The sequence below is a fragment of the Meleagris gallopavo genome, chromosome 6, assembly GCF_000146605.3.
Source record: "Meleagris gallopavo isolate NT-WF06-2002-E0010 breed Aviagen turkey brand Nicholas breeding stock chromosome 6, Turkey_5.1, whole genome shotgun sequence".
Taxonomy (NCBI): domain Eukaryota; kingdom Metazoa; phylum Chordata; class Aves; order Galliformes; family Phasianidae; genus Meleagris; species Meleagris gallopavo.
The window spans coordinates 580534-592858 of NC_015016.2; the positions used below are offsets into that span (position 1 = coordinate 580534).

The window sequence follows — 12325 nt, forward strand, 5'->3', positions numbered from 1 at the left end:
AAAAGGAAAGAAAATTTAAAAATAAATATATTTTTAAAAAGCAGTACGAAATTAATAGATTACATAGAGATGAGTTTTGCCATATCAATTAGGTTCTTTGAGCGTATGAAAATATATCTGCTTATTAGTCAAGACATTAGAAAAGTTGGAAAATGGAGTTTTGGCACTGCTGAATGGAGAATACAGCCACTGAAGGCATCTTTGCAAGAAGTGAAACACAGCAAAGGTTGAAACCAAGTCTTCATGGCCATTGAGAAGTTTGTTAATCTGTTTATGTTAAACTGCTGTGAGTTGTAATGGAGTGATCTGAAATATAGCAGATATCATTGCCCACTTTTTGGTTATGAAAGATCTGGCTCAAGAACTGATGATTCCTATTGAAGATACTGCTTTAGTGTATTTGAACACATTTAATTTTAAGTATTTGCCCAGGAGATGTTCAAAATCAGTATTTTTATCTATGTAATTGAGTGGTTTCAGACTACAGTCCTACGAGTCGAGGCAAAGGCCACCGTTGGGAGCCAGCAGTCAGCATTTTTCCACCTCACTCCACTTAGATCTACATACTAATGCTGACTTAAAAGTCACATGGCTTAAATTTAAGTTTTCTCTTTTAATGTAACTTAAAAATTAGAGATGGAAAATTCCACACAGGGACAACATAGAATGAGTAGCACCTGATAGCCAAGATACCAGAACGAACAAACGCTCCCTATTTTCTTGTCATCAGTGGATCTCTTCACAGTCTGGCAGAAAACAAAACACGTTGTTGTAGTTATCTGATGTCTTTACAATGCACGAAGATCACTTATGCTTTTGGTAAGCTGATGCCTTTTGTCATAACAACGAATACACCTGCAGTGATGTTGGTAAGTCTTTGGGGGGTATGAATCATAATCTTGAAACGATTCAGAGTGGATGTAAATCATCTAGCTATATGCCTGATGTTTGTTTCCTCATCAGCAGAGATGATTTGAAAGGCAGATGTGCTTCTCCTTAAAAATCTGAGATACACCTCTAATCTCCCATATTGTTTGTACCTACAGATGAAATTAGAACTTCCTCCTATTGTCTTCCTCTTATGTCCCATCGTCCCTAACTGACGCATATTGTATAGTCTACTCATTTCAAATGAGGCAACGGCATTTTCAAGATGAAACTGTTTCTCAAACTGAGAAATGGCTGAAATCCAAAGATTATTATCGCTCCATCCATTCCTCACAGTGCTGCATGGGAGAATTTTCCATATCATGGGCACACTTTCTGAGGTCTTTGATTTCCCACTAGCAGGAGAGATTATCATGACACTTTTTTTGTAATGAGACTAACCTGTAAATTATCATTAAAATTAAAAATAAAATGAGAATTGATGGCTAAGACAAATTTGTCTCTAATCTTCTTTTTAAATTTCTCCACAGAGCATGTATTGTATAGCAATATTGAAGGGAAAATTCAAGCTAGCTGTAGTGTAACCAGATGAAATTAACTGTTGCTTTATAGCAAGCAATTTATTTCTTTTTTTTAAAATAATCATGCTAATTAGAAAGAACCATGGGTATTGATGTGCACAGGAGACTTTGCAAGACAAACGAAAGGTGGAAAGCTGTATGTATGGAGAAGAACCCAGTTTTAATTGATGACCATTCAGGCATTCTCTCTACTTTTATAATGATACCCAAATAGAGATATATGAAAGCAATTGAGATGAAAGAAATAGCTTTTTTATGAAGCACAGAATTCATATGTGGTTTTTTTTGCCATAACTGAGAATTTAGTAGACTGTTTGTTCTCCAGACCAGATTAGAAATTTATTTATGTATAGCGTAATTTTTTTTGCAATTACATTATATCTGTATGATAAAAATGGTCACAGTTACAATCTTCATGTTTTAGGGCATTGGCCAATAATGAATCTAATAATTCCACCAGTTACGGGAGAGAGAACCTGGTTTGGGTAGATAATACTCCTTAAGGATCACTACTGCAATTTCACTGAGTTCTCTCTTTGGCTTCAGAAAGCAGAAGATGGGACGAGGTGACAGGATTATAAATTTGTACACCTGCAGAATTTTCTTTCTTCTTTTCATGGAGAATATAGTGCATAGATAATATCATCTTCAGTGTGTGGGTTTATCCCAAGGGTTCACGACAGGAATGACAAATACACTCATTTTTCAGAGCACTGTGTCTTGCTCATAGTATAAGGCAAATTGCCCAGTAGTTTTTAAATGCTTAAGTTCTAGTTTGTGGTGATAATGGCTTTTCTTTTCCTATGCAGCTGTTTTCTTTGTTCTAGATCTCACTAACTATTGCTTGCTACAGCTTTAATTAAGATCTATCCTTTTACTCTATGGAAAAAAGCCATCTTGAAAAATGTTCCAAAATGTAAAGTTACATTCATATTGGAGAAAAAGTATTTTTCTTCCCCAGGATTTAGAGATATTAAATCTTACGAAAAGAGGCAACTGTGCTTGAGCATCCCCTGTTCCTTTCCAGGGTGCGCAATGATTTCGACGTCCTCACGAACCGACTGATCGGCAGCCACGGCTACTGCACTCAGGTAAGGGAAACACGGAGCCCTGGAGGTGCTGTGTTCCTCTGCACGGAGAGCTGTGTGCTCACCTCTGGGAGGAGATGGCATTTCTTACACGCACACACGTACACCTTTGCGCGTGCATCGGAAAAACTCAGCTTATTTTAAATACGTCGCCAACAGGAATTAGTGAACTTGCTGTTGACTGGCAAAGCTGTGTCCAACGTTTTCAACGATGTGATAGAGCTGAATTCTGGAAATGGAAACATCACCATTCTGAAAGGCATCACAAGCCGCAGTGACATTGGTTTGCTGTCTCTTTTTGAGCACTATGACGTCTGCCAGGTATGTTTTCCATTCTTCTGATTTTAATCATAAAGGAAACAATTAACAACTTTGAAATTGGCTTGGAATGAGTATAGAAAGTAAGAAATTATGAGCTTGATTCTGCTGCCCCCTCAGATGGCTCCAGTGCAATTTTCAGATGCCCCAGGGCAAAGTGTGGTCAACTTCTGGATGCAGGTCCTGTGTCACACAGCCCTCTGTAAATGGCTTGGGCAATCTCTGAGCATCTCAAACATTCTTTGCCTACATGTTTTTCTAACTGATCTCCTGCAGTGGCAGTCAGCTTGCTGGCTAACACATCTCTGTTTCAGTGGCTGCTGTTCCCCTGATTGTATTCACCAAATCTCCACTGATTATAGAGGAGTTGAGGTGCCCAGCTCACACGTGGGTGCTTATATTCTGGTCCTGTAAACATAACAGGCTGTATCTGGAGCTGATGCTTACCTTAAGTGTTGGTTTTCCATTAGTTTGTGTGACTACGAGCCAGACTGATTGCATCATCTAATTCATGCTGGAATGCTGGAGGTTGTCATATTGTGTTAGAAATAATAACAGACAATGGATGTAGCTGGCAACAGAACAGGAACGTTCCCTTTAATATGTTTTTGAAATTAATATTTTAATTGTGTTTATCATGAATTGAGACAGATTAAAATTTAAAAGAAGCGACAGCCATTAATTTACCTCTGGAAAAACTTGCGTGAGGATTTCTCTGATTTCTCCATCAGCAGATCTTATCATCACGGTGGACATCTTTCCTAATGACATATTCTATCTAAAAGAGACAGTCTTCTGTCTGATGCTGGGATTTTCTTTGAAGCCTGTGTTAGATGCTAGATGAGATAACTGTAATGGTCCCATCTGGATTTGCCATCAGTGCCTCTATACAAATTGGAAGGTGATTAGCAGAGAGTCTGTTTGTACTTGTCTAATATAAATGTGTGTCTGAAAACAGAGTTAGATTTTCACTGTTTCCCATATGGCTGAAAGCAGTTCCGTTTTCCTACTACTGAAAATTCTAATTCCTCTTACTTTTAATTAATGCAATGCTTTACATCATTTACAAGGTTATAATCAGGCTTAAATTGAGTAAATAAAGCATAGCTCAACATTTCCAATTTGGACTAATTTGGAGAAAACTGGAGTAAAAATAAATTAGCTTCAGTGGCTATTTCAAGCTCGCTGTCCTTTCCTATAAGGAATGTAACACTTAAAACCTCAAATAAAAAGGTTTGCAGTAGCATTTTTTCCACTCTCCAGTGAGAAAAACGACTTCTAAATAGCAAGATGGTCATTGAGGTCAGTGCAGCTAAGAGCTATTTCTTTCTCATCTAAGAGCAAAATAAAAAGTTGCTCAGAGATTCAGACACTGTCTTCCACTCACTCTACAAATTATACAGTGGAGAGGGTCCATCCTTCCATCTGGACATGGGAGCAGGGATCTGTTTTCCATGCCAGAGACTCTTAATCAGCTACAGAAGCCCCAGTACATGTTGTCTTCTCTTTTTTTTTGTTTGCTGAGTCTACACCAGTTAGGCATCTGATGCCAATTGTCACGCTTTTTATTAAGAACATCTGTGAGCACTGCAGTTCGTACATCTTGGTGCACACTGCATGGCCTGACCGAGGGCTGGGCACACCGCAGTTCCTGCTGGAATTTGGCTTCAAGTCTGGGCAGTCTCTACCACAGCTTTGGTGCAAGGGGCCAGATTCTGCTTTCTGCTTCAAGCCTATTTGTTTAGGAAATGAAATGGCGCTGATAGTTTGCCGTGTTGGAACTGGGAAGAGAATTTGCCTGCAAGTCTTTCGAGTGGACTGTTTTCTTCCTCTTTGTATTTCAGTAAGTAGCTCCAGCCTCCAATTACACTGTGGCTGTGAGGATGGCCGAAACCAGAAATGGAAAAGAACTGTAATTTATCTTTTTTTTTTTTTTCCCCAGGAGTAAGAAAATCCTGAGCGTGATATATGGTGAATCATAGACATTAGAGTTGGAAAACTCCCTCTAGGTCAAACCCAGCCGATTTCTCAGGGGATGATGCAGGATATTTTTGTGTCCCGTTGCAAAGCAGGCTCTCTTTAAAAAACCCCTATTCATTCTAGTGGTTGGCAACCCTGCACATAGCAGGGGGTTGAAACTAAATGATCATTGTTGTCCTTTTCAACCCAGGCCATTCTATGATTCTATGATTCTATGATTCTATGATTCTATGATTCTATGATTCTATGATTCTATGATTCTATGATTCTATGAACTCTTGCCATCAGATAGCCATTTATTTGTTGATTGTAGTGCATCTACTTATGATTTTGCCTTTTTTCTCACGTGTCTACTTTAGAATATCAGGAAGTGGCAGGTACCTGTACCTCTGAACGTGGAGACTTTGATGTTATCTACCATGCACCTTGTGCTTGGGACATACTTCCATGTTAAACCTGATGGTCCATTTTCTTAGTTTCCTCTGATTATTTTTCCTCCTTCTAATCCAGACCTCCCCCAAAACAAGTAATGGCCATCTGCTAGACATTTTGAGCTGATGCAACAGTCGCAACAGCTTTTTCAACAGCTCATCTTGTCCAGAGCTTATTTTTATTGCTCTCCTGTAGACTTCTTCCTACTTACCAATGCATTCATTAAGAGATGCACAAAATTCCAGGCAGTAAATCTACACAGGAAAATATTCTTATATATTTCATCTCCCTTGTCTAAGATATGGAGTATTCATATATAAGGCACAGTTTTCTTGGCATATCTTTGGAGCTGAGAACACTGTTGAGGGCATGAGAACGAAGTTAGTCCTTCTGTCAGATGTCAACAGTAGCAAATAAGAACAAAATGATCTGTCCCTTTTTCACCCATGATTCCTGAAGAATCCCTCTGTTGCTGATCCAGCAGTCTCTTTCAGTGAATCATGCTGAATGTGTTATCTTTGCTGATTGGAAAAACGTGTGCTTCATGTAATTTGTCTGGAACTATTAATGTCCAATCATCACTCTTAGTCCTAGTGTTACCACGTTCAATTTAGTCTTTATAGTGTAATTACTTGTTGTGCATTTTTTTTTTTACAATGACAAATGGATTTATTCAATGTAATTCATATGCAAACATTTAGTTTCATAGTGAAATTCCACATTTTTATGCAAAAAAGCTAAAAATCTGTACTGTTCCTTCTCTGTAGGCAAGTCACAGATGTTTGGATTTCTTCCTTTGTGACAAGCCTGTATTCAAGCTACGTATATTAGTTCCACCTGATCCTACACATTGAACTAAGAAGACTTCATTAAAATTTTGGACTTTCTGGTATTTTTTTAATGGTCTATAAATTGCTGAAACATTTTTAAAAGCTGGTCAACCCACCCAAACCTGGGCTGGCTTCCCTCTGTCTGCTGGCTGGCAGCATGCAGCAGGTCCATAGTAGTCTGAGGAGTTTTGTGGTTTCTGCAGTGGGGCAAGACCTCGGGTAAAGAAGCCAGGTGCAGAAGTGTGCAGGACCAATGTAGAGGTCATGTGGGAGAAAGTCCCTGCTTTTTGGTCAGTCTTTGGCTTTGCAGTAACATTTTACAAGGGAGGTGATGGATGAACAAAAGGCAAAGTGCTTTTCTCTGGCTCATTCAATGAGCCAGCGGTTCAACTTGAGGAAGGTACAGCTCTTCTGAATGTCTGGTTTCATGGTTTGTACAATACTGGCTGATTTGCCCTTCTGAAATGCTTTCTGAAAGCACTACCAGGATGTACTGTTACACCTCCTAATGTAAGTATTCGAGGCTGCTCAGCTCTTTTGGATGAGGTCTCTGATTCTTCTAGGAGTTGGACTAAACAGTTCTAATGGGTCGCTTGTAATTCAGGATATTCTGTGATTCTGTGATTTTTGGTCTTCCCTGCTCCTGCTCTTAGGCAGTCCTGCTGTCACAGAGAAGCCAGCTATCTATAGGTGACCTGCCAGGTTCACCTTATTCTGATTCCGGACAGCATCCAAATCCATGCATCAGCTGTCAGCATTTCAAAAGAGACTCCTTTTTAGTGTTCATGTTTCTGAAAATGAAGAGAAAACAGTGTTGACAAAGAAATTACAGCCATTTTTCCTGTGTCTTTTCAGAAAGAGAAGGAAGCATAAAAGAACAGAACTTATCCATTAAAATTCCACATATGGGAAATATTATCTTTGGTCCTTTTGATGAAACCAGCACAATCTGTGCTATAACAAGATCTACTTGAATTATTAAATTCAGCACACATGGTCTGTCTTCTGGCACCTCACCTGTTTATTTGCCCTGTGGAACGTCCTTCCTATAACCTCCTGTGCTGGGAAGTATGTCTGCTGAGCAGGAGCCTCTCAGTCAGATGGACTGGATTCAAGTCAGATCATTGGTGAGGTCATGGAGGAGGAGGGATAGAAAGAGTTTTTTAACCGTCTTGTTTAAGAAAACATCAAAAAAATAGGCATTTGCAAAATGGAAACCAATGGTTGGTTTTATTTTCTGCTTATTTTTCAGTAATGGGTAGGCAGTAGACATTGTACATCGTGGATGCATTCTGCAGGTGACTGCTATTTATGCAAGACATTCATGAGTGCCACTGTGGGCAAAAATATGTGATACGTATCAGTTTGACTGAAGCAAATCTGACAAAGCATTGACCATATCAAAAGTGTATTCTTCATTCCCTTCTTTTAAATCCTGCTTTCTCTCTTGGAACTGAAATTTTCTTTAATGAAGTCCTACTGTCCTCCTCATGGACATTTTTTTTCCCAGTAGCCAGTCACTGTTGCTGAAATATTGGCATTGATTTCTTGTCAACGTTCTGCCAAATAACAAACCATCGCAGCAATTTTATCTAAGACTATAAGACAAACTTCACATTTAAAAGAACTTTGCATCGTTTGTTAAAATGCAAAACAGAAAATGTTAAGTCAAACATTGTCCTCATATCTGTGCATATTGTAGATATCTGTATTTTGGTCTGGACTGATCCCATCAAACTTTATCTCTTCTTCCTTGATTTTTACAGAGGGCCAAAGCCTAGAGGCCAACCCATTAACCCCCATTAGGGGGCTAACAAATAGATGTTAGAGTTAAGAGGACTGAATCTTGACCTATCTTTGTCATGGCAGTAAAGCAGCAGATTGAAATTAGTATAAATTCCTCCACTTGGCCTGAAGGAATGGCAAAGTCCTGAAGTCTGAATGAGGGAGTGATTTTCCCTCGATGTTACTTCACTTGGTGGGACATACAAGAAAAGCAACAGAATGAGACAAGGATAAAGGAAGGATCTTGAGGCTACCTGGCTACCTGGAGATCTTTTTGCCTTGCTGCAATTGCTGTGTTCTCTTATAGACCTAAATAAAAAATCAGTGCTGCCTAAGTCTTTTCTTTCCTTTGGTCATCCTGGGATTGAGCAGATATCTCTTTCAGTTCTTGTCCATTAATTATGTACTTTTTTTCCCCCAAATACACCATCAGAAAGGATTCAAAGCTATGGAAAATATCTATGACTCCCATGTATCTGTATTTTTTTCTTACTACTGCTAATAAATATCTGGCTAAAAAAACGCTTCAATCTCTGCCTGACCTGGCATAGCCTTTAAATTGTGCATAGTCTGAATATCAGAAGCTGTGAACATTAATTTTATGTCTTAATCTAAAATTAAAATTAAGTAGATATTTAATGAAAATAAATTGACAACGCCCCTTAATAACATGCAAACATAATAGCATGTAGCAATAATACAAGTGTAAATGGAGATATAGTAGTAATATGGTTCTGCTGTTCTATTAATGGTGGTGGAATGGGTCATCTGAGTCTACTGTGTCCTCGATCACCCAAGCACTGTTATAAGGGTGTCTGCTTTTACATCATTAACTTCTCTGTCCGAACACTGTTGGAACATTGTTTAATGTTAATTCAAACCAGCAGAGGCCATGGCAACTGGGGGAAAAGAGTTGTCAGAACAAACGATAGGTTGTTTGTTTGTTCCATTTGGTATACATATGGCAAAAGCCTTGCTCAGTGAGGAAATAATGTCTGAATGGTGCAGTACCACGCACTCATGTTGGCAGTTACATAGGAATAGTTCTCCTGTAGTAAATATTTGTCTGATTTCATTTCACCATTGTGCAAATACACACTGAAGTCATATGTGGAAAAAGACCACCCATAGTGTTGAAAATGAGCCTTCTGAAAGTGCTTGCTTTAGAAAGGTTGACATTTTCCAAAGATGAGGATTGTGTCTCTGAAATTTATGAGCATTCTTACAGGATTTGTAAGAAATATGATTACTGTTCAGTGAAGTCTCCTTAGGAATTGGAAACATGCAGCACAGAAAGACATCTTACACATTCCCCCTCTTAATTTTTTTTGCCTTGGCAAAGATTAATGAGCAAGCTTGAAAATAAATATTGAATAGTAATGCATTATTATTTTGTAACGCATTATGATACTACAAGAAGCTTCTTCTGTTCTTCAAATTATAAGACAACCGACAAAAAAAATACACATGTAGCTTGAGGAATGCTGTAGGATAGGGATGCTGCTTATAGCCATATGGACACAAACCATTCTGTGCCACTTGGACTTAAGGCTGTGAACAAAACCTGTACTTGTTTTCTCTACTAGAGTAGAAATAGCCTGACTTACCTGGAGAGCCAGAGGCCCCTAGAAGCTGATGACAGTAAAATAAAGTGGCTAGAAGTGTGGGGGAGAAGCACATCAGGAGGCATTGACCACTCCTGGTAACACAGTGTGATGTTAAAAGCGGCATCTGATTCTGAATTAGTAGAAGTGATGTAACTGAAATGGACGCTTCTCATTTCTTATGGGAAATGAGATTTGACATGCAGCATTTTGATGTTCTCATTGTTGCCCTCAAGTTGAGGGCCTTGCCTCCTTCTGCTAGCATTGTGATTGCAAACTATGCATATTTGAAAAGTGTTCCTGCAAGACCTTACTCATCTGAACAACTTGTCCTGACTTCAGTAGGATTGTTCATGTAAGAGTTGGGGTGGATGTCTGCTTGGAAACAGTTCTGTGTCTCTCTAATCCTTTTTTGTCAAATGTTGTTTGATGAAGCTTACAAGTTACTTTAGCAGACATATATGGGAAGAAAACTTTTTGTTTTTTTAAAGAGAAGAGTGACTGTTCCCTTTTGGCTTTGATTTATCAGGATACTAGAATGTGGATGTTTGTGCAACTGAGTCTTTTCATCCATTGCCCTCTAATTTGCCGTCTTTTGTTGCATCTGTGTATTTCCCTTCTTGATAACTCGTGTTATGAGTGTTTTTGTAAGCTTGTAAAAAAATGCAGTACATGTAAGCCAAGAATTAAAAAACAAAACTGTTGTATAAAAGCCTGTTTTAAATAGATACTGACAGAGCAATGAATCAGGCAGGAGTTACTTAAGTAGTGAGTAAGCTGTTATCCGACATCAGAAGAAATTGTCATTTGGGAAGATAATTTTGTAACACTTCAGATTTGAGTTCTAAATCTGAATAATAAGAAGGATATGTTTCTCATGCCTTAGAATACTATTTAGGCTTTTCATTACAAGTGCATATTTATTGGCTTCTGCTCTTTAGCAGTGTACTGTATGACCTGTATTACAGAGGCAGAAACTGATGCTGTATTTTCCTGCATATACGCTTGGATGCTTGGCTGCCATCCCTTGAGTTGCAGATCTACATCATCCCAACAGTGCCACGTCTGTTTAGGAGATAAAATACAAAACTTCAGGTAGAATAAAGATGGTTATACACGATAACCAGCATGGCAGTGATTCTGTCATGGATTAAGACAGCGGCATGCAAGAGGAGAGTGGTAGCTATCTCAGAACACAGTAGTGTCAAGTGAAAAAAATACTACATTTTACTGACTGACTTCAGGGGAGGCAGGAATCTCCATGACTCTTTTTATATCAGCATCCGCCATGTTTCAGAGCAATAGATGCATCCCCGTAGGTATATAAGCATATATATGTATGTCTGCCTTAAAACATAAATCCCATGAGAAGTGATAGAAACGAGTTTTACAGCTATTTCAGAGGGCAGAGTTTCTTCTTGTTCTGATCATTTGGGATGTGATCTTGTTTGCTGTAAGGGTACTACGGCTGGATTTTGTCACCTATAATCAAGACCAGATACTTGCTTTGAACCTCTAAACGACTTACCAGCTCTTTCCTGGTCTGTAATCTTCTGAATCTTTCTTTTAGGTCGGTTGTTACCTGAAGACTCCTAAATACCCAATTTGGTTGGTATGCAGTGAAAGCCATTTCAGTGTGCTTTTTTGTCTGGAAAAGGATTTACAAGGCGACTGGAAAACCGAGAGGAGGTTTGATCTCTATTATTACGATGGCTTGGCCAACCAAGAAGAAGAAATACGATTAACAGTTGGTACGTATAATGCAGTGACTCTGCATCTCACCCCTTGTGGTGGTGACATCAAAAAGAAGCATCCAAAATTGCAAGAAAAGTTAACAAATTGATGATGGTATCAGGCATTACGAGAGCATTTGTGAGCCTGTTTTCTAATTTCCAGAATTAGTCTTGATGTTTCATTTGAAAGTAGATTTCTCAAGGCAGTCATGAGGACAAGCCCTTGGAAGGGCATTTTCCTCCAGCTGTTCCCATGTGTTTTCTGCAGGCAGAAAGTGCAAACCTCCTGTTCCTCAGCACTGCACACTCAGTAGTGTGAGCAGAGCAGGTGAGCAAGGATTAAATCCTTGCTTCCAAATCCAGCTGCTTCAGAAGATGGCTATAACCTGCTGGCAAGGACAGGCCTGCTTGTGAGCATGCTTAGAAATATGAGAATGTGAAAGATCTGACTTGTTAAACACATTCTTTCAGGAAACCATGTCAAATTATGGGGTTGCTTTTACAGAAGTTGTGCTTTTTGATCTGGAAGACAGTTGGACAAGCAGTATTCTGATGCTGAGAATGCTCCTATTCATTTCCATATTAAGATATTCTTGAGCACTAAATTCATATTTGCTTATGATAGTCTCCTTATCCTGTGCTTTCCATCCATTGCTGCATTTATACAATCTAATCAAACTCCATCTTTATCTGAAGGAGACACTCTGCTGAAGTCCTCTCTTAAAAAGAGCTCTGGTGTCCCTTGTTTGCATTGACATTCTGATTCTTGGATGGAATGAGTTACACACGAGGGCTGCATGTTGTAACTAAGGCTCTGTGGCAAAGCAGTTGGTATGATGGTGGCTCTGGAGGCCCTTAACACTGAGGTTTGGTAGTGAATGCTGTAGTCTTTCTTTTATTTTAATTAATGACTTCCAATTGTAGCCATTGCATTATATGTTATTTCTGCAAATTTCTCAACCTCCACAGCACGTTGCTGCAAAATGGTTCCCACACAGTCTGTCCCATACAGGAAGATTTATGAAAACAGATTGTACAAGAAAACCCCTATATCTTCACTTGGAGGCAACATATTGTAAATGTTAA

General features: G+C 38.9%; 1 protein-coding gene across 1 annotated transcript in view; it reads left to right on the forward strand.

The window, feature by feature from the left end:
• MINDY4 (MINDY lysine 48 deubiquitinase 4) overlaps nt 1–12325 on the forward strand; it is a 64902-nt gene that overhangs the window by 43971 nt on the left and 8606 nt on the right. The window contains exons 14-16 of the mRNA XM_010712224.3: nt 2497–2560; nt 2717–2878; nt 11077–11257. Of these exons, the coding sequence (XP_010710526.1) occupies nt 2497–2560; nt 2717–2878; nt 11077–11257 (407 nt within the window). The remainder of the gene's footprint in view (nt 1–2496; nt 2561–2716; nt 2879–11076; nt 11258–12325) is intronic.